Source organism: Cherax quadricarinatus, chromosome 88, assembly GCF_038502225.1.
Source record: "Cherax quadricarinatus isolate ZL_2023a chromosome 88, ASM3850222v1, whole genome shotgun sequence".
Classification (NCBI taxonomy): Eukaryota; Metazoa; Arthropoda; class Malacostraca; order Decapoda; family Parastacidae; genus Cherax; species Cherax quadricarinatus.
In genome coordinates this window covers 4,588,632-4,615,292 of record NC_091379.1, presented here as the reverse complement: position 1 = coordinate 4,615,292, position 26,661 = coordinate 4,588,632, and the positions used below count along the sequence as shown (strand labels likewise).

At 50.1% G+C, this 26,661-nt stretch overlaps 1 protein-coding gene across 1 annotated transcript; it reads right to left on the bottom strand.

Moving 5' to 3' along the window:
• Window positions 1-4,992: 4,992 nt before the first annotated feature.
• On the bottom strand, window positions 4,993-25,628 carry LOC128698672 (uncharacterized). Its single transcript, XM_053791009.2, has 3 exons — window positions 24,544-25,628; window positions 6,206-6,825; window positions 4,993-5,740 (listed from the first exon to the last, which is right to left on the bottom strand). Exons 1-3 carry the CDS (start codon window positions 25,531-25,533, stop codon window positions 4,993-4,995), a joined length of 2,358 nt encoding a protein of 785 aa, XP_053646984.2. The 5' UTR covers window positions 25,534-25,628.
• Between the last annotated feature and the right edge of the window lie 1,033 nt (window positions 25,629-26,661).

Genomic DNA, 26,661 nt, shown 5'->3' with positions numbered 1-26,661 from the left:
GGTGGTGTAGCTGTCATGGTTGTGTCAGGTGGTGTAGCTGTCATGGTTGTGTCAGGTGGTGTAGCTGTTATGGTTGTGTCAGGTGGTGTAGCTGTCATGGTTGTGTCAGGTGGTGTAGCTGTCATGGTTGTGTCAGGTGGTGTAGCTGTCATGATTGTGTCAGGTGGTGTAGCTGTCATGGTTGTGTCAGGTGGTGTAGCTGTTATGGTTGTGTCAGGTGGTGTAGCTGTCATGGTTGTGTCAGGTGGTGTAGCTGTTATGATTGTGTCAGGTGTTAGCTGTGTATGGTTGTGTCAGGTGGTGTAGCTGTTATGATTGTGTCAGGTGGTGTAGCTGTCATGGTTGTGTCAGGTGGTGTAGCTGTTATGGTTGTGTCAGGTGGTGTAGCTGTCATGGTTGTGTCAGGTGGTGTAGCTGTTATGGTTGTGTCAGGTGGTGTAGCTGTTATGGTTGTGTCAGGTGGTGTAGCTGTTATGGTTGTGTCAGGTGGTGTAGCTGTTATGGTTGTGTCAGGTGGTGTAGCTGTTATGGTTGTGTCAGGTGGTGTAGCTGTTATGGTTGTGTCAGGTGGTGTAGCTGTCATGGTTGTGTCAGGTGGTGTAGCTGGCATGGTTGTGTCAGGTGGTGTAGCTGTTATGGTTGTGTCAGGTGGTGTAGCTGTCATGGTTGTGTCAGGTGGTGTAGCTGGCATGGTTGTGTCAGGTGGTGTAGCTGGCATGGTTGTGTCAGGTGGTGTAGCTGTCATGGTTGTGTCAGGTGGTGTAGCTGTCATGGTTGTGTCAGGTGGTGTAGCTGTTATGGTTGTGTCAGGTGGTGTAGCTGTCATGGTTGTGTCAGGTGGTGTAGCTGTCATGGTTGTGTCAGGTGGTGTAGCTGTCATGGTTGTGTCAGGTGGTGTAGCTGTCATGGTTGTGTCAGGTGGTGTAGCTGTTATGGTTGTGTCAGGTGGTGTAGCTGTCATGGTTGTGTCAGGTGGTGTAGCTGTCATGGTAATGTCAGCTGGTGTGGCTGTCATGTTTGAGTGTTGTGCCACACCCAAGAAAGCTGGCATCAGCAGTGTGTTGATCAAGAAAGCTGGCGTCAGCAGTATGTTAATCAAGAAAGCTGGCGTCAGCAGTGTGTTAACCAAGAAAGCTGGCGTCAGCAGTATGTTAACCAAGAAAGCTGGCGTCAGCAGTGTGTTAACCAAGAAAGCTGGCGTCAGCAGTATGTTAACCAAGAAAGCTGGCGTCAGCAGTATGGTAACCAAGAAAGCTGGCGTCAGCAGTATGTTAACCAAGAAACTGGCATCAGCAGTGTGTTGACCAAGAAACTGGCGTCAGCAGTGTGTTGACCAAGAAAGCTGGCGTCAGCAGTGTGTTAACCAAGAAACTGGCGTCAGCAGTGTGTTGACCAAGAAAGCTGGCGTCAGCAGTGTGTTGACCAAGAAAATGGCGTCAGCAGTGTGTTTACCAAGAAACTGGCGTCAGCAGTATGTTAACCAAGAAACTGGCATCAGCAGTGTGTTGACCAAGAAAGCTGGCGTCAGCAGTATGTTAACCAAGAAACTGGCGTCAGCAGTGTGTTGACCAAGAAAGCTGGCGTCAGCAGTGTGTTGACCAAGAAACTGGCGTCAGCAGTGTGTTGACCAAGAAACTGGCGTCAGCAGTGTGTTGACCAAGAAAGCTGGCGTCAGCAGTGTGTTGACCAAGAAACTGGCGTCAGCAGTGTGTTGACCAAGAAACTGGTGTCAGCAGTGTGTTGACCAAGAAAGCTGGCGTCAGCAGTGTGTTGACCAAGAAAGCTGGCGTTAGCAGTGTGTTGACCAAGAAACTGGCGTCAGCAGTGTGTTGACCAAGAAACTGGCGTCAGCAGTGTGTTGACCAAGAAAGCTGGCGTCAGCAGTGTGTTGACCAAGAAACTGGCGTCAGCAGTGTGTTGACCAAGAAACTGGTGTCAGCAGTGTGTTGACCAAGAAAGCTGGCGTCAGCAGTGTGTTGACCAAGAAAGCTGGTGTCAGCAGTGTGTTAACCAAGAAACTGGCGTCAGCAGTATGTTGACCAAGAAAGCTGGTGTCAGCAGTATGTTAACCAAGAAACTGGCGTCAGCAGTGTGTTGACCAAGAAACTGGCGTCAGCAGTGTGTTGACCAAGAAAGCTGGCGTCAGCAGTGTGTTGACCAAGAAACTGGCGTCAGCAGTGTGTTGACCAAGAAAGCTGGCGTCAGCAGTATGTTAACCAAGAAACTGGCGTCAGCAGTGTGTTGACTAAGAAAGCTGGCGTCAGCAGTGTGTTAACCAAGAAACTGGCGTCAGCAGTGTGTTGACCAAGAAACTGGCGTCAGCAGTGTGTTGACCAAGAAAGCTGGCATCAGCAGTGTGTTGACCAAGAAACTGGCATCAGCAGTGTGTTGACCAAGAAAGCTGGCGTCAGCAGTATGTTAACCAAGAAACTGGCGTCAGCAGTGTGTTGACTAAGAAAGCTGGCGTCAGCAGTGTGTTGACCAAGAAACTGGCGTCAGCAGTGTGTTGACCTAGAAAGCTGGCGTCAGCAGTATGTTAACCAAGAAACTGGCGTCAGCAGTGTGTTGACTAAGAAAGCTGGCGTCAGCAGTGTGTTAACCAAGAAACTGGCGTCAGCAGTGTGTTGACCAAGAAAGCTGGCGTCAGCAGTGTGTTGACCAAGAAACTGGCGTCAGCAGTGTGTTGACCAAGAAACTGGCGTCAGCAGTGTGTTGACCAAGAAAGCTGGCGTCAGCAGTGTGTTGACCAAGAAACTGGCGTCAGCAGTGTGTTGACCAAGAAACTGGTGTCAGCAGTGTGTTGACCAAGAAAGCTGGCGTCAGCAGTGTGTTGACCAAGAAAGCTGGCGTTAGCAGTGTGTTGACCAAGAAACTGGCGTCAGCAGTGTGTTGACCAAGAAACTGGCGTCAGCAGTGTGTTGACCAAGAAAGCTGGCGTCAGCAGTGTGTTGACCAAGAAACTGGCGTCAGCAGTGTGTTGACCAAGAAACTGGTGTCAGCAGTGTGTTGACCAAGAAAGCTGGCGTCAGCAGTGTGTTGACCAAGAAAGCTGGTGTCAGCAGTGTGTTAACCAAGAAACTGGCGTCAGCAGTATGTTGACCAAGAAAGCTGGTGTCAGCAGTATGTTAACCAAGAAACTGGCGTCAGCAGTGTGTTGACCAAGAAACTGGCGTCAGCAGTGTGTTGACCAAGAAAGCTGGCGTCAGCAGTGTGTTGACCAAGAAACTGGCGTCAGCAGTGTGTTGACCAAGAAAGCTGGCGTCAGCAGTATGTTAACCAAGAAACTGGCGTCAGCAGTGTGTTGACTAAGAAAGCTGGCGTCAGCAGTGTGTTAACCAAGAAAGCTGGCGTCAGCAGTATGTTAACCAAGAAACTGGCGTCAGCAGTGTGTTGACTAAGAAAGCTGGCGTCAGCAGTGTGTTAACCAAGAAACTGGCGTCAGCAGTGTGTTGACCAAGAAACTGGCGTCAGCAGTGTGTTGACCAAGAAAGCTGGCATCAGCAGTGTGTTGACCAAGAAACTGGCATCAGCAGTGTGTTGACCAAGAAAGCTGGCGTCAGCAGTATGTTAACCAAGAAACTGGCGTCAGCAGTGTGTTGACTAAGAAAGCTGGCGTCAGCAGTGTGTTGACCAAGAAACTGGCGTCAGCAGTGTGTTGACCTAGAAAGCTGGCGTCAGCAGTATGTTAACCAAGAAACTGGCGTCAGCAGTGTGTTGACTAAGAAAGCTGGCGTCAGCAGTGTGTTAACCAAGAAACTGGCGTCAGCAGTGTGTTGACCAAGAAACTGGCGTCAGCAGTGTGTTGACCAAGAAAGCTGGCATCAGCAGTGTGTTGACCAAGAAACTGGCATCAGCAGTGTGTTGACCAAGAAACTGGCGTCAGCAGTGTGTTAACCAAGAAAGCTGGCGTCAGCAGTGTGTTGACCAAGAAAGCTGGTGTCAGCAGTATGTTAACCAAGAAAGCTGGCGTCAGCAATGTGTTGACCAAGAAAGCTGGCGTCAGCAGTATGTTAACCAAGAAACTGGCGTCAGCAGTGTGTTAACCAAGAAAGCTGGCGTCAGCAGTGTGTCGACCAAGAAAGCTGGTGTCAGCAGTATGTTAACCAAGAAAGCTGGCGTCAGCAGTGTGTTGACCAAGAAAGCTGGTGTCAGCAGTATGTTAACCAAGAAACTGGCGTCAGCAGTGTGTTGACCAAGAAAGCTGGTGTCAGCAGTATGTTAACCAAGAAAGCTGGCGTCAGCAGTGTGTTGACCAAGAAAGCTGGTGTCAGCAGTATGTTAACCAAGAAACTGGCGTCAGCAGTGTGTTGACCAAGAAAGCTAGTGTCAGCAGTATGTTAACCAAGAAACTGGCGTCAGCAGTATGTTAACCAAGAAACTGGCGTCAGCAGTGTGTTGACTAAGAAAGCTGGCATCAGCAGTGTGTTGACCAAGGAAGCTGGTGTCAGCAGTATGGATAGCGACAGCAGTATGGCTGGTATTTACTACCATGTCAGTCTACTATTCTCTGAGGTACACAACAGCCAGTAAGTCATAGTTGAACATTACTGTATACAATTTACAAACTACCAACAACAAGTCTCCCATTACAAACGTAAATCTGATGTTATTTACCGTGTAAATCAAATATATATTTACATCTAAATGCCACTGTAGTTAATACAAGATACTACTAGAATCTACAGTTTATTTTCACGAATAATTGATATTAAACCCCTAGACACAGGTGTAACAAGAATAATTTTGGTGTTCCTACGGGAGTTTATATTCACCTTCCTGGAGTTACTTGTCACTTGTTGAGAGGAGCTGATACAAGTCACCAGATTAATACGTCACATGTTTAAAACATGTGTTTTTAAGTGGAACACTGACATGACCATGTTACCACTACCATCAACGCTAGTTGCTAGTGGTACAATGATAGTTTTTGTATCCTGGTTGCTCTAATATATGAAATGATTCTTATAAGTAGTAGCAGTATAAATAGTAGGATTAGGAACAAGGGAGGAACTGCTGGTGATGATCGAATTCAAGTGGAGATTCCTGGATGGGGTTGTACCTAGGGAGGGGGGTAGTTAAGATAGTCACCTTGCTACGATAGTCAGCAAGTGGGGGTGTTGAGATAGTTACCTTGCTACGATAGTCATCAGGTGGGGGTGTTAAGATAGTTACCTTACTACGATAGTCAGCAAGTGGGGGTGTTGAGATAGTTACCTTACTACGATAGTCAGCAAGTGGGGGTGTTGAGATAGTTACCTTGCTACGATAGTCATCAGGTGGGGGTGTTAAGATAGTTACCTTGCTACGATAGTCATCAGGTGTGGGTGTTAAGATAGTCACCTTGCTACGATAGTCAGCAGGTGGGGGTGTTAAGATAGTCACCTTACTACGATAGTCAGCAGGTGGGCCAGGTGTAGATCCTCCCCTGCTACGAACGCTCCCCGTAGACTGCAGTACAGCAGCGTCACTTGAAGACACACTGTTATCTTCCTCCTTCTCTCCCCTGAGAACCCCAGTTCGACCCCCAGGGACTCGACCCCGCAGACTGGAGGTGGTGTTGGTCACCCCACCGCTGGTCTTGTCCCTGCTGGCCACACCCTGAAGGCGACGCAGCAGGTTCGACGACTGCCTCACGGGACCTGAAGCCAGGTCACGGTTGGAGCAGGTCACTGGGTCAGGTTCCACTCTTGCCGGGGGGTCGAAAGTGGCGAAACAGTCCAGTACCAGCTGTTCCTGTAACCTAGGAGGAGTCACAGGGGATCAGTCACACAGAATTCAACACTGGCGAAAAAATATAATTAGAAAAAGTTATGACCTGTGGCTAAAACTTTATGATAAGTGGCTAAAGCTATGATAAGAGTGGCTAAAACTTTATGATAAGTGGCTAAAGCTGTGATAAGAGTGGCTAAAACTTTATGATAAGTGGCTAAAGCTATGATAAGAGTGGCTAAAACTTTATGATAAGTGGTTAAAGCTATGATAAGAGTGGCTAAAACTTTATGATAAGTGGCTAAAGCTGTGATAAGAGTGGCTAAAACTTTATGATAAGTGGCTAAAGCTATGATAAGAGTGGCTAAAACTTTACAATGACAAAAGTGACTATGTTTCGCTCCATGTAGAGCTTTATCGAAATAAAACTCCACTCAGAGCGAAAGGCAGATGTTTTTCTACCTTGCTACATTCAACAGAGCTTTATAAAGCTCACCTAACGAGCGCTGGCTGAAGATCAAGAGCTCTGTTGCCGACGCTGTTGGCACGAGATATTGGAGCTCCGTACTCGAGGAGATCGAGGACGCTCTCCCAGGCTATGTTCATCTGGCAGGCCGCAATGTGGAGCGGCGTGTTACCCATGGCGTCGGTAACAGCGGGAGCTGCTCCGTACTTCAGAAGGAGGTAGGTGATGGCTGAGTTCCCTCTAGCAGCCGCCAGGAACAACACAGGAAGGGTGTATAGGTAGTCGCGAGTGTAGAGGTCGGCGAACGTAAGTCTCGCTCCTTCCGTGCTGGTGTAGGTGACCAGGCGTTCGCGGGGAACGTCCGGATTGAGAACAAGAAATCTGGAGGAAGGGTCACTGGTACCACCACTGGTGTGGGTAGATGGCCCTCTGGTGGTACTGGAGCCTCGCCCGGAGCCGCTAGTAGTGGCGGAGTGCGCAGGGTGAGCTTCCCACGTACAAGGATGTACATCGGAGAAGGTAAAGTAGCGTGGCTCCGAGCGATCTCTCTCCCCGCGAGGCTCAGTGAGGCGCGTGGTGCTGTTCTCAGTGGAGATGACAGGTCTGGGAACTACCAGCCATGATGCTGAGCCAGGCATGGATAACCTCACCTGCTACAGCACACACACACACACACCACAGGAAGGAACAACAAATTAGTGGACTCAAATTAAGTTGTAATGAAAAACTGTCAGTGTATAAATAGAATGGTGGACGGAGAGACGAACCGAGGTCTGCAGATTGAGAGTCCGTCGCGCTACCGAGCAGTAGAGTATCAGACTGTCAATCTGCAGGCCGCAGTTCGTCTCCCTGTCCACTTTAAGGCGCTTTGTATTACAAAGTCTCGTTTTACAGCACTTCACTACTGCAATGGTTTTCACCTATATCCAGTCTTCATTCCTATCATAATTATATTCACCACTCACTATAAATAAGGTCGAAAATATTTTAAGTAATGTGTGAAACCAAACCATACCCCGGCCGGGATTGAACCCGCGGTCAGAGAGTCTCAAAACTCCAGACCGTCGCGTTAGCCACTAGACCAGCTAGCCACAATAAGATTCATCCAACTAGGTATATTTCTACACCATAGGAAAGTTAGCACAGGCACCTCTGTGACCACAAATGCAAGTTTTTACAGACGAATCTCCAGCTAGCGTGGCCGTGACGAACTCTAGCTCAAGTCCCTTCACTGCCGTCAACATGACTCACGAAATCGTAATGACACGATTACAAACAAACCATACCCCCGGCCGGGATTGTTTGCAATCGTGTCATTACGATTTCGTGAGTCAAGTAATGTGTGAACTGTAAATACATTTTTTAGGTCTCACTTTATTGCTAACTTAATATATGATAGTGTAAACATGTTATAAGTCTTTCAAATGTATTTAAAACTGAAAAAGGCTATGGTTCACTTTACATCGATTTTCGCTTTACAGCGGTAGCCCGGAACCTAACCTGCTGTACAAGCAGGGCCCTCCTGTACAGCAGTAGCCTGGAACCTAACCTGCTGTACAAGCAGAGCCCTCCTGTACAGCAGTAGCCTGGAACCTAACCTGCTGTACAAGCAGGGCACTCCTGTACAGCAGTAGCCTGGAACCTAACCTGCTGTACAAGCAGAGCCCTCCTGTACAGCAGTAGCCTGGAACCTAACCTGCTGTACAAGCAGGGCACTCCTGTACAGCAGTAGCCTGGAACCTAACCTGCTGTACAAGCAGGGCCCTCCTGTACAGCAGTAGCCTGGAACCTAACCTGCTGTACAAGCAGGGCACTCCTGTACAGCAGTAGCCTGGAACCTAACCTGCTGTACAAGCAGGGCCCTCCTGTACAGCAGTAGCCTGGAACTTAACCTGCTGTACAAGCAGGGCCCTCCTGTACAGCAGTAGCCTGGAACCTAACCTGCTGTACAAGCAGGGCACTCCTGTACAGCAGTAGCCTGGAACCTAACCTGCTGTACAAGCAGGGCCCTCCTGTACAGCAGTAGCCTGGAACCTAACCTGCTGTACAAGCAGGGCACTCCTGTACAGCAGTAGCCTGGAACCTAACCTGCTGTACAAGCAGGGCACTCCTGTACAGCAGTAGCCTGGAACCTAACCTGCTGTACAAGCAGGGCCCTCCTGTACAGCAGTAGCCTGGAATCTAACCTGCTGTACAAGCAGGGCCCTCCTGTACAGCAGTAGCCTGGAACCTAACCTGCTGTACAAACAGGGCACTCCTGTACAGCAGTAGCCTGGAACCTAACCTGCTGTACAAGCAGGGCCCTCCTGTACAGCAGTAGCCTGGAACCTAACCTGCTGTACAAGCAGGGCCCTCCTGTACAGCAGTAGCCTGGAACCTAACCTGCTGTACAAGCAGGGCACTCCTGTACAGCAGTAGCCTGGAACCTAACCTGCTGTACAAGCAGGGCCCTCCTGTACAGCAGTAGCCTGGAATCTAACCTGCTGTACAAGCAGGGCCCTCCTGTACAGCAGTAGCCTGGAACCTAACCTGCTGTACAAGCAGGGCCCTCCTGTACAGCAGTAGCCTGGAACCTAACCTGCTGTACAAGCAGGACCCTCCTGTACAGCAGTAGCCTGGAACCTAACCTGCTGTACAAGCAGGGCCCTCCTGTACAGCGGTAGCCTGGAACCTAACCTGCTGTACAAGCAGGGCCCTCCTGTACAGCAGTAGCCTGGAACTTAACCTGCTGTACAAGCAGGGCCCTCCTGTACAGCAGTAGCCTGGAACCTAACCTGCTGTACAAGCAGGGCCCTCCTGTACAGCAGTAGCCTGGAACCTAACCTGCTGTACAAGCAGGGCACTCCTGTACAGCAGTAGCCTGGAACCTAACCTGCTGTACAAGCAGGGCCCTCCTGTACAGCAGTAGCCCGGAACCTAACCTGCTGTACAAGCAGGGTCCTCCTGTACAGCAGTAGCCTGGAACCTAACCTGCTGTACAAGCAGGGCCCTCCTGTACAGCAGTAGCCTGGAACCTAACCTGCTGTACAAGCAGGGCCCTCCTGTACAGCAGTAGCCTGGAACCTAACCTGCTGTACAAGCAGGGCCCTCCTGTACAGCAGTAGCCTGGAACCTAACCTGCTGTACAAGCAGGGACCTCCTGTACAGCAGTAGCCTGGAACCTAACCTGCTGTACAAGCAGGGCCCTCCTGTACAGCAGTAGCCTGGAACCTAACCTGCTGTACAAGCAGGGCCCTCCTGTACAGCAGTAGCCTGGAACCTAACCTGCTGTACAAGCAGGGCCCTCCTGTACAGCAGTAGCCTGGAACCTAACCTGCTGTACAAGCAGGGCACTCCTGTACAGCAGTAGCCTGGAACCTAACCTGCTGTACAAGCAGGGCCCTCCTGTACAGCAGTAGCCTGGAACCTAACCTGCTGTACAAGCAGGGCCCTCCTGTACAGCAGTAGCCTGGAACCTAACCTGCTGTACAAGCAGGGTCCTCCTGTACTGCAGTAGCCTGGAACCTAACCTGCTGTACAAGCAGGGCCCTCCTGTACAGCAGTAGCCTGGAACCTAACCTGCTGTACAAACAGGGCCCTCCTGTACAGCAGTAGCCTGGAACCTAACCTGCTGTACAAGCAGGGCCCTCCTGTACAGCAGTAGCCTGGAACCTAACCTGCTGTACAAGCAGGGCCATCCTGTACATCAGTAGCCTGGAACCTAACCTGCTGTACAAGCAGGGCCCTCCTGTACAGCAGTAGCCTGGAACCTAACCTGCTGTACAAGCAGAGCCCTCCTGTACAGCAGTAGCCTGGAACCTAACCTGCTGTACAAGCAGGGCACTCCTGTACAGCAGTAGCTTGGAACCTAACTTGCTGTACAAGCAGGGCCCTCCTGTACAGCAGTAGCCTGGAACCTAACCTGCTGTACAAGCAGGGCCCTCCTGTACAGCAGTAGCCTGGAACCTAACCTGCTGTACAAGCAGGGTCCTCCTGTACAGCAGTAGCCTGGAACCTAACCTGCTGTACAAGCAGGGCCCTCCTGTACAGCAGTAGCCTGGAACCTAACCTGCTGTACAAGCAGGGCCCTCCTGTACAGCAGTAGCCTGGAACCTAACCTGCTGTACAAGCAGAGCCCTCCTGTACAGCAGTAGCCTGGAACCTAACCTGCTGTACAAGCAGGGCCCTCCTGTACAGCAGTAGCCTGGAACCTAACCTGCTGTACAAGCAGGGCCCTCCTGTACAGCAGTAGCCTGGAACCTAACCTGCTGTACAAGCAGGGCCCTCTTGTACAGCAGTAGCCTGGAACCTAACCTGCTGTACAAGCAGGGCACTCCAGTACAGCAGTAGCCTGGAACCTAACCTGCTGTACAAGCAGGGCCATCCTGTACAGCAGTAGCCTGGAACCTAACCTGCTGTACAAGCAGGGCACTCCAGTACAGCAGTAGCCTGGAACCTAACCTGCTGTACAAGCAGGGCCCTCCTGTACAGCAGTAGCCTGGAACCTAACCTGCTGTACAAGCAGGGCACTCCTGTACAGCAGTAGCCTGGAAACTAACCTGCTGTACAAGCAGGGCCCTCCTGTACAGCAGTAGCCTGGAACCTAACCTGCTGTACAAGCAGGGCCCTCCTGTACAGCAGTAGCCTGGAACCTAACCTGCTGTACAAGCAGGGCCCTCCTGTACAGCAGTAGCCTGGAACCTAACCTGCTGTACAAGCAGGGCCCTCCTGTACAGCAGTAGCCTGGAACCTAACCTGCTGTACAAGCAGGGCCCTCCTGTACAGCAGTAGCCTGGAACCTAACCTGCTGTACAAGCAGGGCCCTCCTGTACAGCAGTAGCCTGGAACCTAACCTGCTGTACAAGCAGGGCCCTCCTGTACAGCAGTAGCCTGGAACCTAACCTGCTGTACAAGCAGGGCCCTCCTGTACAGCAGTAGCCTGGAACCTAACCTGCTGTACAAGCAGGGCACTCCTGTACAGCAGTAGCCCGGAACCTAACCTGCTGTACAAGCAGGGCCCTCCTGTACAGCAGTAGCCTGGAACCTAACCTGCTGTACAAGCAGGGCCCTCCTGTACAGCAGTAGCCTGGAACCTAACCTGCTGTACAAGCAGGGCCCTCCTGTACAGCAGTAGCCTGGAACCTAACCTGCTGCACAAGCAGGGACCTCCTGTACAGCAGTAGCCTGGAACCTAACCTGCTGTACAAGCAGGGCCCTCCTGTACAGCAGTAGCCTGGAACCTAACCTGCTGCACAAGCAGGGCCCTCCTGTACAGCAGTAGCCTGGAACCTAACCTGCTGTACAAGTAGGGCCCTCCTGTACAGCAGTAGCCTGGAACCTAACCTGCTGTACAAGCAGGGCCCTCCTGTACAGCAGTAGCCTGGAACCTAACCTGCTGTACAAGCAGGGCCCTCCTGTACAGCAGTAGCCTGGAACCTAACCTGCTGTACAAGCAGGGCCCTCCTGTACAGCAGTAGCCTGGAACCTAACCTGCTGTACAAGCAAGGCCCTCCTGTACAGCAGTAGCCCGGAACCTAACCTGCTGTACAAGCAGGTCCCTCCTGTACAGCAGTAGCCTGGAACCTAACCTGCTGTACAAGCAGGGCACTCCTGTACAGCAGTAGCCTGGAACCTAACCTGCTGTACAAGCAGGACCCTCCTGTACAGCAGTAGCCTGGAACCTAACCTGCTGTACAAGCAGGGCCCTCCTGTACAGCAGTAGCCTGGAACCTAACCTGCTGTACAAGCAGGGCCCTCCTGTACAGCAGTAGCCTGGAACCTAACCTGCTGTACAAGCAGGGCCCTCCTATACAGCAGTAGCCTGGAACCTAACCTGCTGTACAAGCAGGGCCCTCCTGTACAGCAGTAACCCGGAACCTAACCTGCTGTACAAGCAGGGCCCTCCTGTACAGCAGTAGCCCGGAACCTAACCTGCTGTACAAGCAGGGCCCTCCTGTACAGCAGTAGCATGGAGCCTAACCTGCTGTACAAGCAGGGCCCTCCTGTACAGCAGTAGCCCAGAACCTAACCTGCTGTACAAGCAGGGCCCTCCTGTACAGCAGTAGCCTGGAACATAACCTGCTGTACAAGCAGGGCCCTCCTGTACAGCAGTAGCCCGGAACCCAACCTGCTTTACAAGCAGGGCCCTCCTGTACAGCAGTAGCCCGGAACCTAACCTGCTGTACAAGCAGGGCCCTCCTGTACAGCAGTAGCCTGGAACCTAACCTGCTGTACAAGCAGGACCCTCCTGTACAGCAGTAGCCTGGAACCTAACCTGCTGTACAAGCAGGGCCCTCCTGTACAGCAGTAGCCTGGAACCTAACCTGCTGTACAAGCAGGGCCCTCCTGTACAGCAGTAGCCTGGAATCTAACCTGCTGTACAAGCAGGGCCCTCCTGTACAGCAGTAGCCTGAAACCTAACCTGCTGTAAAAGCAGGACCCTCCTGTACAGCAGTAGCCTGGAACCTAACCTGCTGTACAAGCAGGGCCCTCCTGTACAGCAGTAGCCTGGAACCTAACCTGCTGTACAAGCAGGGCCCTCCTGTACATCAGTAGCCTGGAACCTAACCTGCTGTACAAGCAGGGCCCTCCTGTACAACAGTAGCCTGGAACCTAACCTGCTGTGCAAGCAGGGCCCTCCTGTACAGCAGTAGCCCGGAACCTAACCTGCTGTACCAGCAGGGCCCTCCTGTAAAGCAGTAGCCCGGAACCTAACCTGCTGTACAAGCAGGGCCCTCCTGTACAGCGGTAGCCCGGAACCTAACCTGCTGTACAAGCAGGGCCCTCCTGTACAGAGGTAGCCTGGAACCTAACCTGCTGTACAAGCAGGGCCCTCCTGTACAGCAGTAGCCCGGAACCTAACCTGCTGTACAAGCAGGGCCCTCCTGTACAGCTGTAGCCCGGAACCTAACCTGCTGTACAAGCAGGACCCTCCTGTACAGCGGTAGCCCGGAACCTAACCTGCTGTACAAGCAGGACCCTCATGTACAGTGGTAGCCCGGAACCTAACCTGCTGTACAAGCAGGACCCTCCTGTACAGCGGTAGAACGGAACAAAACCTGCTGTACAAGCAGAACCCTCCTGTACAGCAGTAGCCCGGAACCTAACCTGCTGTACAAGCAGGGCCCTCCTGTACAGCTGTAGCCCGGAACCTAACCTGCTGTACAAGCAGGACCCTCCTGTACAGCGGTAGCCCGGAACCTAACCTGCTGTACAAGCAGGACCCTCATGTACAGTGGTAGCCCGGAACCTAACCTGCTGTACAAGCAGGACCCTCCTGTACAGCGGTAGAACGGAACAAAACCTGCTGTACAAGCAGAACCCTCCTGTACAGCAGTAGCCCGGAACCTAACCTGCTGTACAAGCAGGGCCCTCCTGTACAGCTGTAGCCCGGAACCTAACCTGCTGTACAAGCAGGACCCTCCTGTACAGCGGTAGCCCGGAACCTAACCTGCTGTACAAGCAGGACCCTCATGTACAGTGGTAGCCCGGAACCTAACCTGTTGTACAAGCAGGACCCTCTTGTACAGCGGTAGAACGGAACAAAACCTGCTGTACAAGCAGGGACCTCCTGTACAGCGGTAGCCCGGAACCTAACCTGCTGTACAAGCAGGACCCTCCTGTACAGCAGTAGCCCGGAACCTAACCTGCCGTACAAGCAGGACCCTCCTGTACAGCGGTAACCCGGAACCTAACCTGCTGTACACGCAGGACCCTCCTGTACAGCAGTAGCCCGGAACCTAACCTGCTGTACAAGCAGGACCCTCCTGTACAGCAGTAGCCCGGAACCTAACCTGCTGTACAAGCAGGACCCTCCTGTACAGCAGTAGCCCGGAAACTAACCTGCTGTACAAGCAGGACCCGCCTGTACAGCGGTAGCCCGGAACCTAACCTGCTGTACAAGCAGGGCCCTCCTGTATACCTTTTAAGGGAGTAAAGACCCTTTTAATGGAGTCAAAGAACGTTTTAAGGGAGTCAAAGAACCTTTTAAGGGAGTAAAAGAACCTTTTAAAGCAGTCAAAGAATCTTTTAAGGGAGTCAAAGAACCTTTTAAGGGAGTAAAAGAACCTTTTAAGGCAGTCAAAGAACCTTTTAAGGGAGTCAAAGAACCTTTTAAGGGAGTAAAAGAACCTTTTAAGGCAGTCAAAGAATCTTTTAAGGGAGTCAAAGAACCTTTCAAGAGAGTCAAAGAACCTTTTAAGGCAGTCAAAGAACCTTTTAAGGGAGTCAAAGAACATTTTAAGGGAGTCAAAGAACCTTTTGTTTAAGGTTATGGAACTAACCTGTCCTTAAACTCAAAGATAATAGTTGAAAAATAAATAGAATAGTGGAAGAGAATGTGAACTGTCATCCTTGTACATACCCTGGCCAACTGTCATTCTTGTACATACCCTGGCCAACTGTCATCCTTGTACATACCCTGGCCAACTGTCATCCTTGTACATACCCTGGCCAACTGTCATCCTTGTACATACCCTGGCCAACTGTCATCCTTGTACATACCCTGGCCAACTGTCATCCTTGTACATACCCTGGCCAACTGTCATCCTTGTACATACCCTGGCCAACTGTCATCCTTGTACATACCCTGGCCAACTGTCATCCTTGTACATACCCTGGCCAACTGTCATCCTTGTACATACCCTGGCCAACTGTCATCCTTGTACATACCCTGGCCAACTGTCATCCTTGTACATACCCTGGCCAACTGTCATCCTTGTACATACCCTGGCCAACTGTCATCCTTGTACATACCCTGGCCAACTGTCATCCTTGTACATACCCTGGCCAACTGTCATCCTTGTACATACCCTGGCCAACTGTCATCCTTGTACATACCCTGGCCAACTGTCATCCTTGTACATACCCTGGCCAACTGTCATCCTTGTACATACCCTGGCCAACTGTCATCCTTGTACATACCCTGGCCAACTGTCATCCTTGTACATACCCTGGCCAACTGTCATCCTTGTACATACCCTGGCCAACTGTCATCCTTGTACATACCCTGGCCAACTGTCATCCTTGTACATACCCTGGTCAACTGTTATCCTTGTACATACCCTGGCCAACTGTCATCCTTGTACATACCCTGGCCAACTGTCATCCTTGTACATACCCTGGCCAACTGTTATCCTTGTACATACCCTGGCCAACTGTTATCCTTGTACATACCCTGGCCAACTGTCATCCTTGTACATACCCTGGCCAACTGTTATCCTTGTACATACCCTGGCCAACTGTTATCCTTGTACATACCCTGGCCAACTGTCATCCTTGTACATACCCTGGCCAACTGTCATCCTTGTACATACCCTGGCCAACTGTCATCCTTGTACATACCCTGGCCAACTGTCATCCTTGTACATACCCTGGCCAACTGTCATCCTTGTACATACCCTGGCCAACTGTCATCCTTGTACATACCCTGGCCAACTGTCATCCTTGTACATACCCTGGCCAACTGTCATCCTTGTACATACCCTGGCCAACTGTCATCCTTGTACATACCCTGGCCAACTGTCATCCTTGTACATACCCTGGCCAACTGTCATCCTTGTACATACCCTGGCCAACTGTCATCCTTGTACATACCCTGGCCAACTGTTATCCTTGTACATACCCTGGCCAACTGTCATCCTTGTACATACCCTGGCCAACTGTTATCCTTGTACATACCCTGGCCAACTGTTATCCTTGTACATACCCTGGCCAACTGTCATCCTTGTACATACCCTGGCCAACTGTCATCCTTGTACATACCCTGGCCAACTGTCATCCTTGTACATACCCTGGCCAACTGTCATCCTTGTACATACCCTGGCCAACTGTCATCCTTGTACATACCCTGGCCAACTGTTATCCTTGTACATACCCTGGCCAACTGTCATCCTTGTACATACCCTGGCCAACTGTTATCCTTGTACATACCCTGGCCAACTGTTATCCTTGTACATACCCTGGCCAACTGTCATCCTTGTACATACCCTGGCCAACTGTTATCCTTGTACATACCCTGGCCAACTGTCATCCTTGTACATACCCTGGCCAACTGTCATCCTTGTACATACCCTGGCCAACTGTTATCCTTGTACATACCCTGGCCAACTGTTATCCTTGTACATACCCTGGCCAACTGTCATCCTTGTACATACCCTGGCCAACTGTTATCCTTGTACATACCCTGGCCAACTGTTATCCTTGTACATACCCTGGCCAACTGTCATCCTTGTACATACCCTGGCCAACTGTCATCCTTGTACATACCCTGGCCAACTGTTATCCTTGTACATACCCTGGCCAACTGTTATCCTTGTACATACCCTGGCCAACTGTCATCCTTGTACATACCCTGGCCAACTGTCATCCTTGTACATACCCTGGCCAACTGTTATCCTTGTACATACCCTGGCCAACTGTTATCCTTGTACATACCCTGGCCAACTGTCATCCTTGTACATACCCTGGCCAACTGTTATCCTTGTACATACCCTGGCCAACTGTTATCCTTGTACATACCCTGGCCAACTGTCATCCTTGTACATACCCTGGCCAACTGTTATCCTTGTACATACCCTGGCCAACTGTTATCCTTGTACATACCCTGGCCAACTGTCATCCTTGTACATACCCTGGCCAACTGTTATCCTTGTACATACCCTGGCCAACTGTTATCCTTGTACATACCCTGGCCAACTGTCATCCTTGTACATACCCTGGCCAACTGTTATCCTTGTACATACCCTGGCCAACTGTCATCCTTGTACATACCCTGGCCAACTGTCATCCTTGTACATACCCTGGCCAACTGTTATCCTTGTACATACCCTGGCCAACTGTTATCCTTGTACATACCCTGGCCAACTGTCATCCTTGTACATACCCTGGCCAACTGTTATCCTTGTACATACCCTGGCCAACTGTTATCCTTGTACATACCCTGGCCAACTGTCATCCTTGTACATACCCTGGCCAACTGTTATCCTTGTACATACCCTGGCCAACTGTTATCCTTGTACATACCCTGGCCAACTGTCATCCTTGTACATACCCTGGCCAACTGTTATCCTTGTACATACCCTGGCCAACTGTTATCCTTGTACATACCCTGGCCAACTGTCATCCTTGTACATACCCTGGCCAACTGTTATCCTTGTACATACCCTGGCCAACTGTCATCCTTGTGCATACCCTGGCCAACTGTTATCCTTGTACATACCCTGGCCAACTGTCATCCTTGTACATACCCTGGCCAACTGTTATCCTTGTACATACCCTGGCCAACTGTTATCCTTGTACATACCCTGGCCAACTGTCATCCTTGTGCATACCCTGGCCAACTGTTATCCTTGTACATACCCTGGCCAACTGTCATCCTTGTACATACCCTGGCCAACTGTCATCCTTGTACATACCCTGGCCAACTGTCATCCTTGTACATACCCTGGCCAACTGTCATCCTTGTACATACCCTGGCCAACTGTCATCCTTGTACATACCCTGGCCAACTGTCATCCTTGTACATACCCTGGCCAACTGTCATCCTTGTACATACCCTGGCCAACTGTTATCCTTGTACATACCCTGGCCAACTGTCATCCTTGTATATACCCTGGCCAACTGTCATCCTTGTACATACCCTGGCCAACTGTCATCCTTGTACATACCCTGGCCAACTGTCATCCTTGTACATACCCTGGCCAACTGTCATCCTTGTACATACCCTGGCCAACTGTCATCCTTGTACATACCCTGGCCAACTGTCATCCTTGTACATACCCTGGCCAACTGTCATCCTTGTACATACCCTGGCCAACTGTCATCCTTGTACATACCCTGGCCAACTGTCATCCTTGTACATACCCTGGCCAACTGTCATCCTTATACATACCCTGCCCAACTGTCATCCTTGTACATACCCTGCCCAACTGTCATCCTTGTACATACCCTGGCCAACTGTCATCCTTGTACATACCCTGGCCAACTGTCATCCTTGTACATACCCTGGCCAACTGTCATCCTTGTACATACCCTGCCCAACTGTCATCCTTGTACATACCCTGCCCAACTGTCATCCTTGTACATACCCTGGCCAACTGTCATCCTTGTACATACCCTGGCCAACTGTCATCCTTGTACATACCCTGGCCAACTGTCATCCTTGTACATACCCTGGCCAACTGTCATCCTTGTACATACCCTGGCCAACTGTCATCCTTGTACATACCCTGGCCAACTGTCATCCTTGTACATACCCTGGCGAACTGTCATTTTTGTACATAAACTGGCCAACTGTCATCACTGTACATACCCTGGCCAACTGTCATCACTGTACAAACCCTGGCCAACTGTCATCACTGTACATACCCTGGCCAACTGTTATCCTTGTACATACCCTGGCCAACTGTTATCCTTGTACATACCCTGGCCAACTGTCATCCTTGTACATACCCTGGCCAACTGTCATCCTTGTACATACCCTGGCCACGTGTCATTCTTGTACATACCCTGGCCAACTGTCATCCTTGTACATACCCTGGCCAACTATCATTCTTGTACATACCCTCGCCAACTGTCATCCTTGTACATACCCTGGCCAACTGTCATCCTTATACATACCCTGGCCAACGGTCATTCTTGTACATACCCTCGCCAACTGTCATTCTTGTACATACCCTGGCCAATTGCCATTCTTGTACATACCCTGGCCAACTGTCATTCTTGTACATTCCTTGGCCAACTGTCATTCTTGTACATACCCTGCCCAACTGTCATCCTTGTACATACCCTGGCCAACTGTCATTCTTGTACATACCCTGGCCAACTGTCATCCTTATACATACTTTGGCTAACTGTCATCCTTGTACATACCCTGGCCAAATGTCATCCTTGTACATACCCTGGCCAACTGTAATCCTTGTACATACCCTGGCAAACTGTCATCCTTGTACATACCCTGGCCAACTGTCATCCTTGTACATACCCTGGCCAACTGTCATCCTTGTACATACCCTGGCCAACTGTCATCCTTGTACATACCCTGGCCAACTGTCATTCTTGTACATACTCTGGCCAACTGTCGTCCTTGTACATACCCTGGCCAACTGTCATTCTTGTGCATACCCTGGCCAACTGTCATCCTTGTACATACCCTGCCCAACTGTCATCCTTGTACATACCCTGGCCAACTGTCATCCTTGTACATACCCTGGCCAACTGTCATACTTGTACATAATCTGGCCAACTGTCATCCTTGTACATACCATGGCCAACTGTCATCCTTGTATATACCCTGGCCAACTGTCATCCTTGTACATACCCTCTCCAACTGTTATCCTTGTACATACCCTGGCCAACTGTCATTCTTGTACATACCCTACCCAACTGTCATCCTTGTACATACCCTGGCCAACTGTCATCCTTGTACATACCCTGGCCAACTGTCATCCTTGTGCATACCCTGGCCAACTGTTATCCTTGTACATACCCAGGTCAACTGTTATCCCTGTACGTACCCTGGCCAACTGTTATCCTTGTACATACCCAGGCTAACTGTTATTCTTCTACATACCCTGGCCAACTGTCATCCTTGTACATACCCTGGCCAACTGTTATCCTTGTACATACCCTGGCCAACTGTCATCCTTGTACATACCCTGTCCAACTGTTATACTTGTACATACCCTGGCCAACTGTCATCCTTGTACATACCCTGGCCAACTGTTATCCTTGTACATACCCTGGCCAACTGTTATCCTTGTACATACCCTGGCCAACTGTTATCCTTGTACATACCCTGGCCAACTGTCATTCTTGTACATACCCTGGCCAACTGTCATCCTTATACATACTTTGGCTAACTGTCATCCTTGTACATACCCTGGCCAAATGTCATCCTTGTACATACCCTGGCCAACTGTCATCCTTGTACATACCCTGGCCAACTGTCATCCTTGTACATACCCTGGCCAACTGTCATCCTTGTGCATACCCTGGCCAACTGTTATCCTTGTACATACCCAGGTCAACTGTTATCCCTGTACGTACCCTGGCCAACTGTTATCCTTGTACATACCCAGGCTAACTGTTATTTTTGTACATACCCTGACCAACTGTTATCCTTGTACATACCCTGACCAACTGTTATCCTTGTACATACCCTGGCCAACTGTTATCCTTGTACATACCCTGGCCAACTGTCATCCTTGTACATACCCTGTCCAACTGTTATCCTTTTACATACCCTGGCCAACTGTCATCCTTGTACATACCCTGCCCAACTGTTATCCTTGTACATACCCTGGCCAACTGTCATCCTTGTACATACCCTGGCCAACTGTTATCCTTGTACATACCCTGGCTAACTGTTATCCTTGTACATACCCTGGCCAACTGTTATCCTTGTACATACCCTGGCCAACTGTCATCCTTGTACATACCCTGGCCAATTGTCATCCTTGTACATACCTTGGCCAACTGTCATCCTTGTACATAACCTGGCCAACTGTCATTCTTGTACATACCCCGGCCAACTGTCATTCTTGTACATACCCTGGCCAATTGCCATTCTTATACATACCCTGGCCAACTGTCATCCTTATACACACCCTGGCCAACTGTCATCCTTATACATACCCTGGCCAACTGTCATTCTTGTACATACCCTGGCCAACTGTCATTCTTGTACATACCCTGGCCAACTGCCATCCTTGTACATACCCTGGTCAACTGTCATCCTTATACATACCCTGGCCAACTGTCATCCTTGTACATACCCTGGCCAACTGTCATCCTTGTACATACCCTGGCCAACTATCATCCTTGTACATACCCTGGCCAACTGTCATTCTTGTACATACCCTGGCCACGTGTCATTCTTGTACATACCCTGGCCAACTGTCATCCTTGTACATACCCTGGCCAACTATCTTTCTTGTACATACCCTCGCCAACTGTCATCCTTATACATACCCTCGCCAACTGTCAGCCTTATACATACCCTGGCCAACTGTCATTCTTGTACATACCCTCGCCAACTGTCATTCTTGTACATACCCTGGCCAATTGCCATTCTTGTACATACCCTGGCCAACTGTCATCCTTGTACATACCCTGGCCAACTGTCATCCTTGTACATACCCTGGCCAACTGTCATTCTTGTACATTCTTTGGCCAACTGTCATTCTTGTACATACCCTGGCCAACTGTCATCCTTGTACATACCCTGCCCAACTGTCATTCTTGTACATACCCTGGCCAACTGTCATCCTTATACATACTTTGGCTAACTGTCATCCTTGTACATACCCTGGCCAAATGTCATCCTTGTACATACCCTGGCCAACTGTCATCCTTGTACATACCCTGGCCAACTGTCATCCTTGTACATACCCTGGCCAACTGTCATCCTTGTACATACCCTGGCCAACTGTCATCCTTGTACATACCCTGGCCAACTGTCATTCTTGTACATACTCTGGCCAACTGTCGTCCTTGTACATACCCTGGCCAACTGTCATTCTTGTGCATACCCTGGCCAACTGTCATCCTTGTACATACCCTGGCCAACTGTCATCCTTGTACATACCCTGGCCAACTGTCATCCTTGTACATACCCTGGCCAACTGTCATCCTTGTACATACCCTGGCCAACTGTCATCCTTGTACATACCCTGGCCAACTGTCGTCCTTGGACATACCCTGGCCAACTGTCATCCTTGGACATACCCTGGCCAACTGTCATCCTTGTACATACCCTGGCCAACTGTCATCCTTGTACATACCCTGGCCAACTGTCATCCTTGTACATACCCTGGCCATCTGTTATCCTTGTACATACCCTGGCCAATTCTCATCCTTGTACATACCCTGGCCAACTGTCATCCTTCTACATACCCTGGCCAACTGTCATACTTGTACATACCCTGGCCAACTGTCATCCTTGTACATACCCTGGCCAACTGTCATCCTTGTACATACCCTGGCCAACTGTTATCCTTGTACATACCCTGGCCAACTGTCATCCTTGTACATACTCTGGCCAACTGTCATCCTTGTACATACCCTGGCCAACCTTCATCCTTGTACATACCCTGGTCAACTGTCATCCTTGTACATACCCTGGCCAACTGTAATCCTTGTACATACCCTGGCCAACTGTCATCCTTGTACATACCCTGGCCAACTGTCATCCTTGTACATACCCTGGTCAACTGTCATCCTTGTACATACCCTGGCCAACTGTGATCCTTGTACATACCCTGGCCAACTGTCATCCTTGTACATACCCTGGCCAACTGTCATCCTTGTACTTACCCTGGCCAACTGTCATCCTTGTACATACCCTGGTCAACTGTCATCCTTGTACATACCCTGGCCAACTGTCATCCTTGTACATACCCTGGCCAACTGTCATCCTTGTACATACCCTGGCCAACTGTCATCCTTGTACATACCCTGGTCAACTGTCATCCTTGTACATACCCTGGCCAACTGTGATCCTTGTACATACCCTGGCCAACTGTCATCCTTGTACATACCCTGGCCAACTGTCATCCTTGTACTTACCCTGGCGAACTGTCATCCTTGTACATACCCTGGCCAACTGTCATCCTTGTACATACCCTGGCCAACTGTCATCTTTGTACTTACCCTGGCCAACTGTCATCCTTGTACATACCCTGGTCAACTGTCATCCTTGTACATACCCTGGCGAACTGTCATCCTTGTACATACCCTGGCCAACTGTCATCCTTGTACATACCCTGGGCAACTGTCATTCTTGTACTTACCCTGGCCAACTGTCATCCTTGTACATACCCTGGCGAACTGTCATACTTGTACATACCCTGGCCAACTGCCTTCCATGTACATACCCTGGGCAACTGTCATTCTTGTACTTACCCTGGCCAACTGTCATCCTTGTACATACCCTGGCCAACTGTCATCCTTGTACATACCCTGGCCAACTGTCATCCTTGTACATACCCTGGTCAACTGTCATCCTTGTACATACCCTGGCCAACTGTCATCCTTGTGCTTACCCTGGCCAACTGTCATCCTTGTACATACCCTGGTCAACTGTCATCCTTGTACTTACCCTGGCCAACTGTCATCCTTGTACATACCCTGGTCAACTGTCATCCTTGTACATACCCTGGCCAACTGTCATCCTTGTACATACCCTGGTCAACTGTCATCCTTGTACATACCCTGGCCAACTGTCATCCTTGTACATACCCTGGCCAACTGTCATCCTTGTACATACCCTGGTCAACTGTCATCCTTGTACATACCCTGGCCAACTGTCATCCTTGTACTTACCCTGGCCAACTGTCATCCTTGTACATACCCTGGCCAACTGTCATCCTTGTACATACCCTGGCCAACTGTCATCCTTGTACATACCCTGGTCAACTGTTATCCTTGTACATACCCTGGCCAACTGTCATGCTTGTACATACCCTGGCCAACTGTCATCCTTGTACATACCCTGGCCAACTGTCATCCTTGTACATACCCTGGCCAACTGTCATCCTTGTACATACCCTGGCAAACTGTCATCCTTGTACTTACCCTGGCCAACTCTCACTATTTACAGAGCTTACAATAAACAGTATTCTTCTGTTTTTCACTGACAGTCGTTCATCATGACTTATCCTGGGCTGACAGCTGATGACAGCTGATAATAAAATAAGATATAGTAACAGTCATAATATGACAAACGAATCAAATCACGGTACGGGTGGGGATTGAACTCGCGGCAAGTGCGCTGTAAAACTCGAAGCCTGTGTTAACCACTGGACCAGATGGCTACAATTCATCCAACTAAGTATATTTATACCCAATAGGGAGGTTAGCATGGGTCCCACTGGACCTAGTTGGATGAATCTTATTGTAGCCAGCTGGCCAAGTGGCTTACGTACCAGTCTGGAGTTTTACAACTTACTTGCCACGAGTTAAATCATTACGATTTCGTTAGTTCTGACAAACAAGTCTCGGGGCTGGAAGAAAATATTTACTCTTGAAATAACTGGCAACAATATAGGAGGCAGAGAGTTTGCATCAACAGGGTCAAGTCTGTAAAGTAAAAGGACACAAGTGCAACTAATGTGACATTTATTGTGGCAACGTTTCGCTCTCCAGGAGCTTTATCAAGCCAGCTCCTGGAGAGCGAAACGTTGCCACAATAAATGTCACATTAGTTGCACTTGTGTCCTTTTACTTTACATATTGTCGGTAATTCTACCGACTTTATTACAGGGTCAAGTCTGAATGGCAACCGGTCACTAGTGGCGTTCCACTAGATCAGTTTTGGGTCCATCGTTGTTCGTAATTTACATTAACCTTACAGGTTCACCACTAGGATTGTTTATCTTGGAGAAGCTTACCTGTTGACTGTCGAGAGAGAAGGATCTCTGGCGCTGGAAGGTGACTTCGCTGGACTTGACGACCGCTGAGTGACGTCTCTTGTAAGCAGGTTTATCCCTGGTGGCTGCTGCGTTGTCAGTAACACCAGGTACCCAGGATACCCGCCTAGTGGTCGCCTCTTTCCTCGCTTCCTTCATCTTCTCGTCTTTGTCTCTTTGCTCCCTCAGAATGTCCCTTCTGGAGTCATCTTTAATGATGCTCCTGCCCTCAATGCCTCCGGGAGACCTGGTCTTCTCTCTGTTCTTCTCCATGCTGCCTGGAGCAGTGCCTGTAGCATCGTTCCTGGCTTCGCCAGCTAACACTACTCTAGATTTATCTTCACTCACATTGGACCCATTTTTCGAAGATTTGGCAGTAACTAACTGTTTCTTAGTATCTACTCTGGCATCTGTTCTAACATCTACGTTATAATCTAACCTGTTGTCTCTCAGAAAATTAGTGGGTGTAAAAGGAGAAGGAACACTTCCAGAGGGCCAGAAGGCAGCGTCGTCAGTGGCTCCACTGCCGGCAGTAGCACCGCCATGACCAGCACTGACGATGCCACTACTACCACTGCCACTGCCCGATGACCTGGGCCCCTCTGGGACACGCGATGCCATGCGACCTTTGACCCTCTCCTCCTGCCGCATGGGGTCCCCGGCCATCACAGTCTGTTGAAGCTGTATCATTTGGTGTCGCTGGAAGGTTTGGGGTCGCAGCCGCACCTCGGGTTCAGAGTAGGGTATGGGTGGGGGTACGAAGTACAAGGGAGATGAGGCTCTGGGAGAGGGTGCCCTGGGACTCCCACGGTCACCTCCTGCCAGAGGAGATGACGAGCGGGAACAGAAAGATCGCGGAGACCCTGAACGAGGCGAACACCTAGGAGAACCTCTTGGGGAAGCCCGGGGAGATGCTCTGGGAGAACACCACGGAGAAGCTCTTGGGGAGCATCGGGGTGAGGGTGAACCCATAAATGAGCTGTGAGCAGTATTGAGGCTCCTTCTATCCACACTGAGCACACTAGTGGGTGACGCACGAGGGGAAAGTCTTGCTCTGGTACTCTGGACAGTACCTGGGCACCCAGCTATAATGGACCCCCCACATCCTCCCCCCACGGGTACCCCACACCCACCACCCCCACTAATCATCCCCCCACGGTTAGGTTCCACACCGTAGCGCAGGAGCAGCCGTACCACATCAGCAGAACCATAATCAACAGCCAAGTGAAGAGCATTCGTGAACACTCCAGGGACCACATTGTTGTCAGTGTTGTCACTGCTGCCTTCACTGCGATGGTCGTACCTGCTGGAGAAACACGTTACAGTGGTTGTACCTGCTCGACACACATGCTACAATGGTTTTACCTGTTGAAGACACCTGTTGCAATGGTCGTACCTGCTGGAGACACATATTACAATGGTTGTACCTGTTGAAGACACCTGTTGCAATGGTCGTACCTGCTGGAGACACATATTACAATGGTTGTAACTGCTGGAGACACCTGCTACAATGGTTGTACCTGCTGGAGACACCTGCTACAATGGTTGTACCTGCTGGAGACACCTGCTACAATGGTTGTACCTGCTGGAGACACCTGCTACAATGGTTGTACCTGCTGGAGACACCTGCTACAATGGTTGTACCTGCTGGAGACACCTGCTACAATGGTTGTACCTGCTGGAGACACCTTTTACAACGGTTGTAGGTTTCTTCAGTCATATACAGAGGCAGAGCAGAAGTATTTGAGGGACTGACCACCTCAAATACTATAGTTTCCAAGGTTGAGGGACTGATTACAATATCTTGGCTTCACTACAACACCTGTTGCCTCTGTATCTGACTGAAGAAGTCTACTGTGTAGCCGAAACGTTTCAACAATAAAAATACCCAACTGCTGCACATGTGTCTTAATCAACAACACGGAACGTATGAGGGAGGGCTTCACGTTTCGCTCGTTTCGCTCCAGCACATGAAGATGGCCTCCGAAATATTTATTTTTAGCTTTTCCCCGTGAATATTCTCTGTGCGAGACGTTGTTGACTGTTCACCCTATGACGGGAGAACATTTCGCTCACTGTAGAGCTTTATCCGGTCAACAT

Coding starts and splice junctions, on each gene's coding strand:
- LOC128698672 (XM_053791009.2), bottom strand. CDS start 25,533: ATGGGTTCACCCTCACCCCGATGCTCCCCAAGAGCTTCTCCGTGGTGT. Junction 6,826..24,543: donor TCTCTCTCGACAGTCAACAG/GTAAGCTTCTCC, acceptor GTGCTGTAGCAG/GTGAGGTTATCCATGCCTGG. Junction 5,741..6,205: donor CTTCAGCCAGCGCTCGTTAG/GTGAGCTTTATA, acceptor GACTCCTCCTAG/GTTACAGGAACAGCTGGTAC.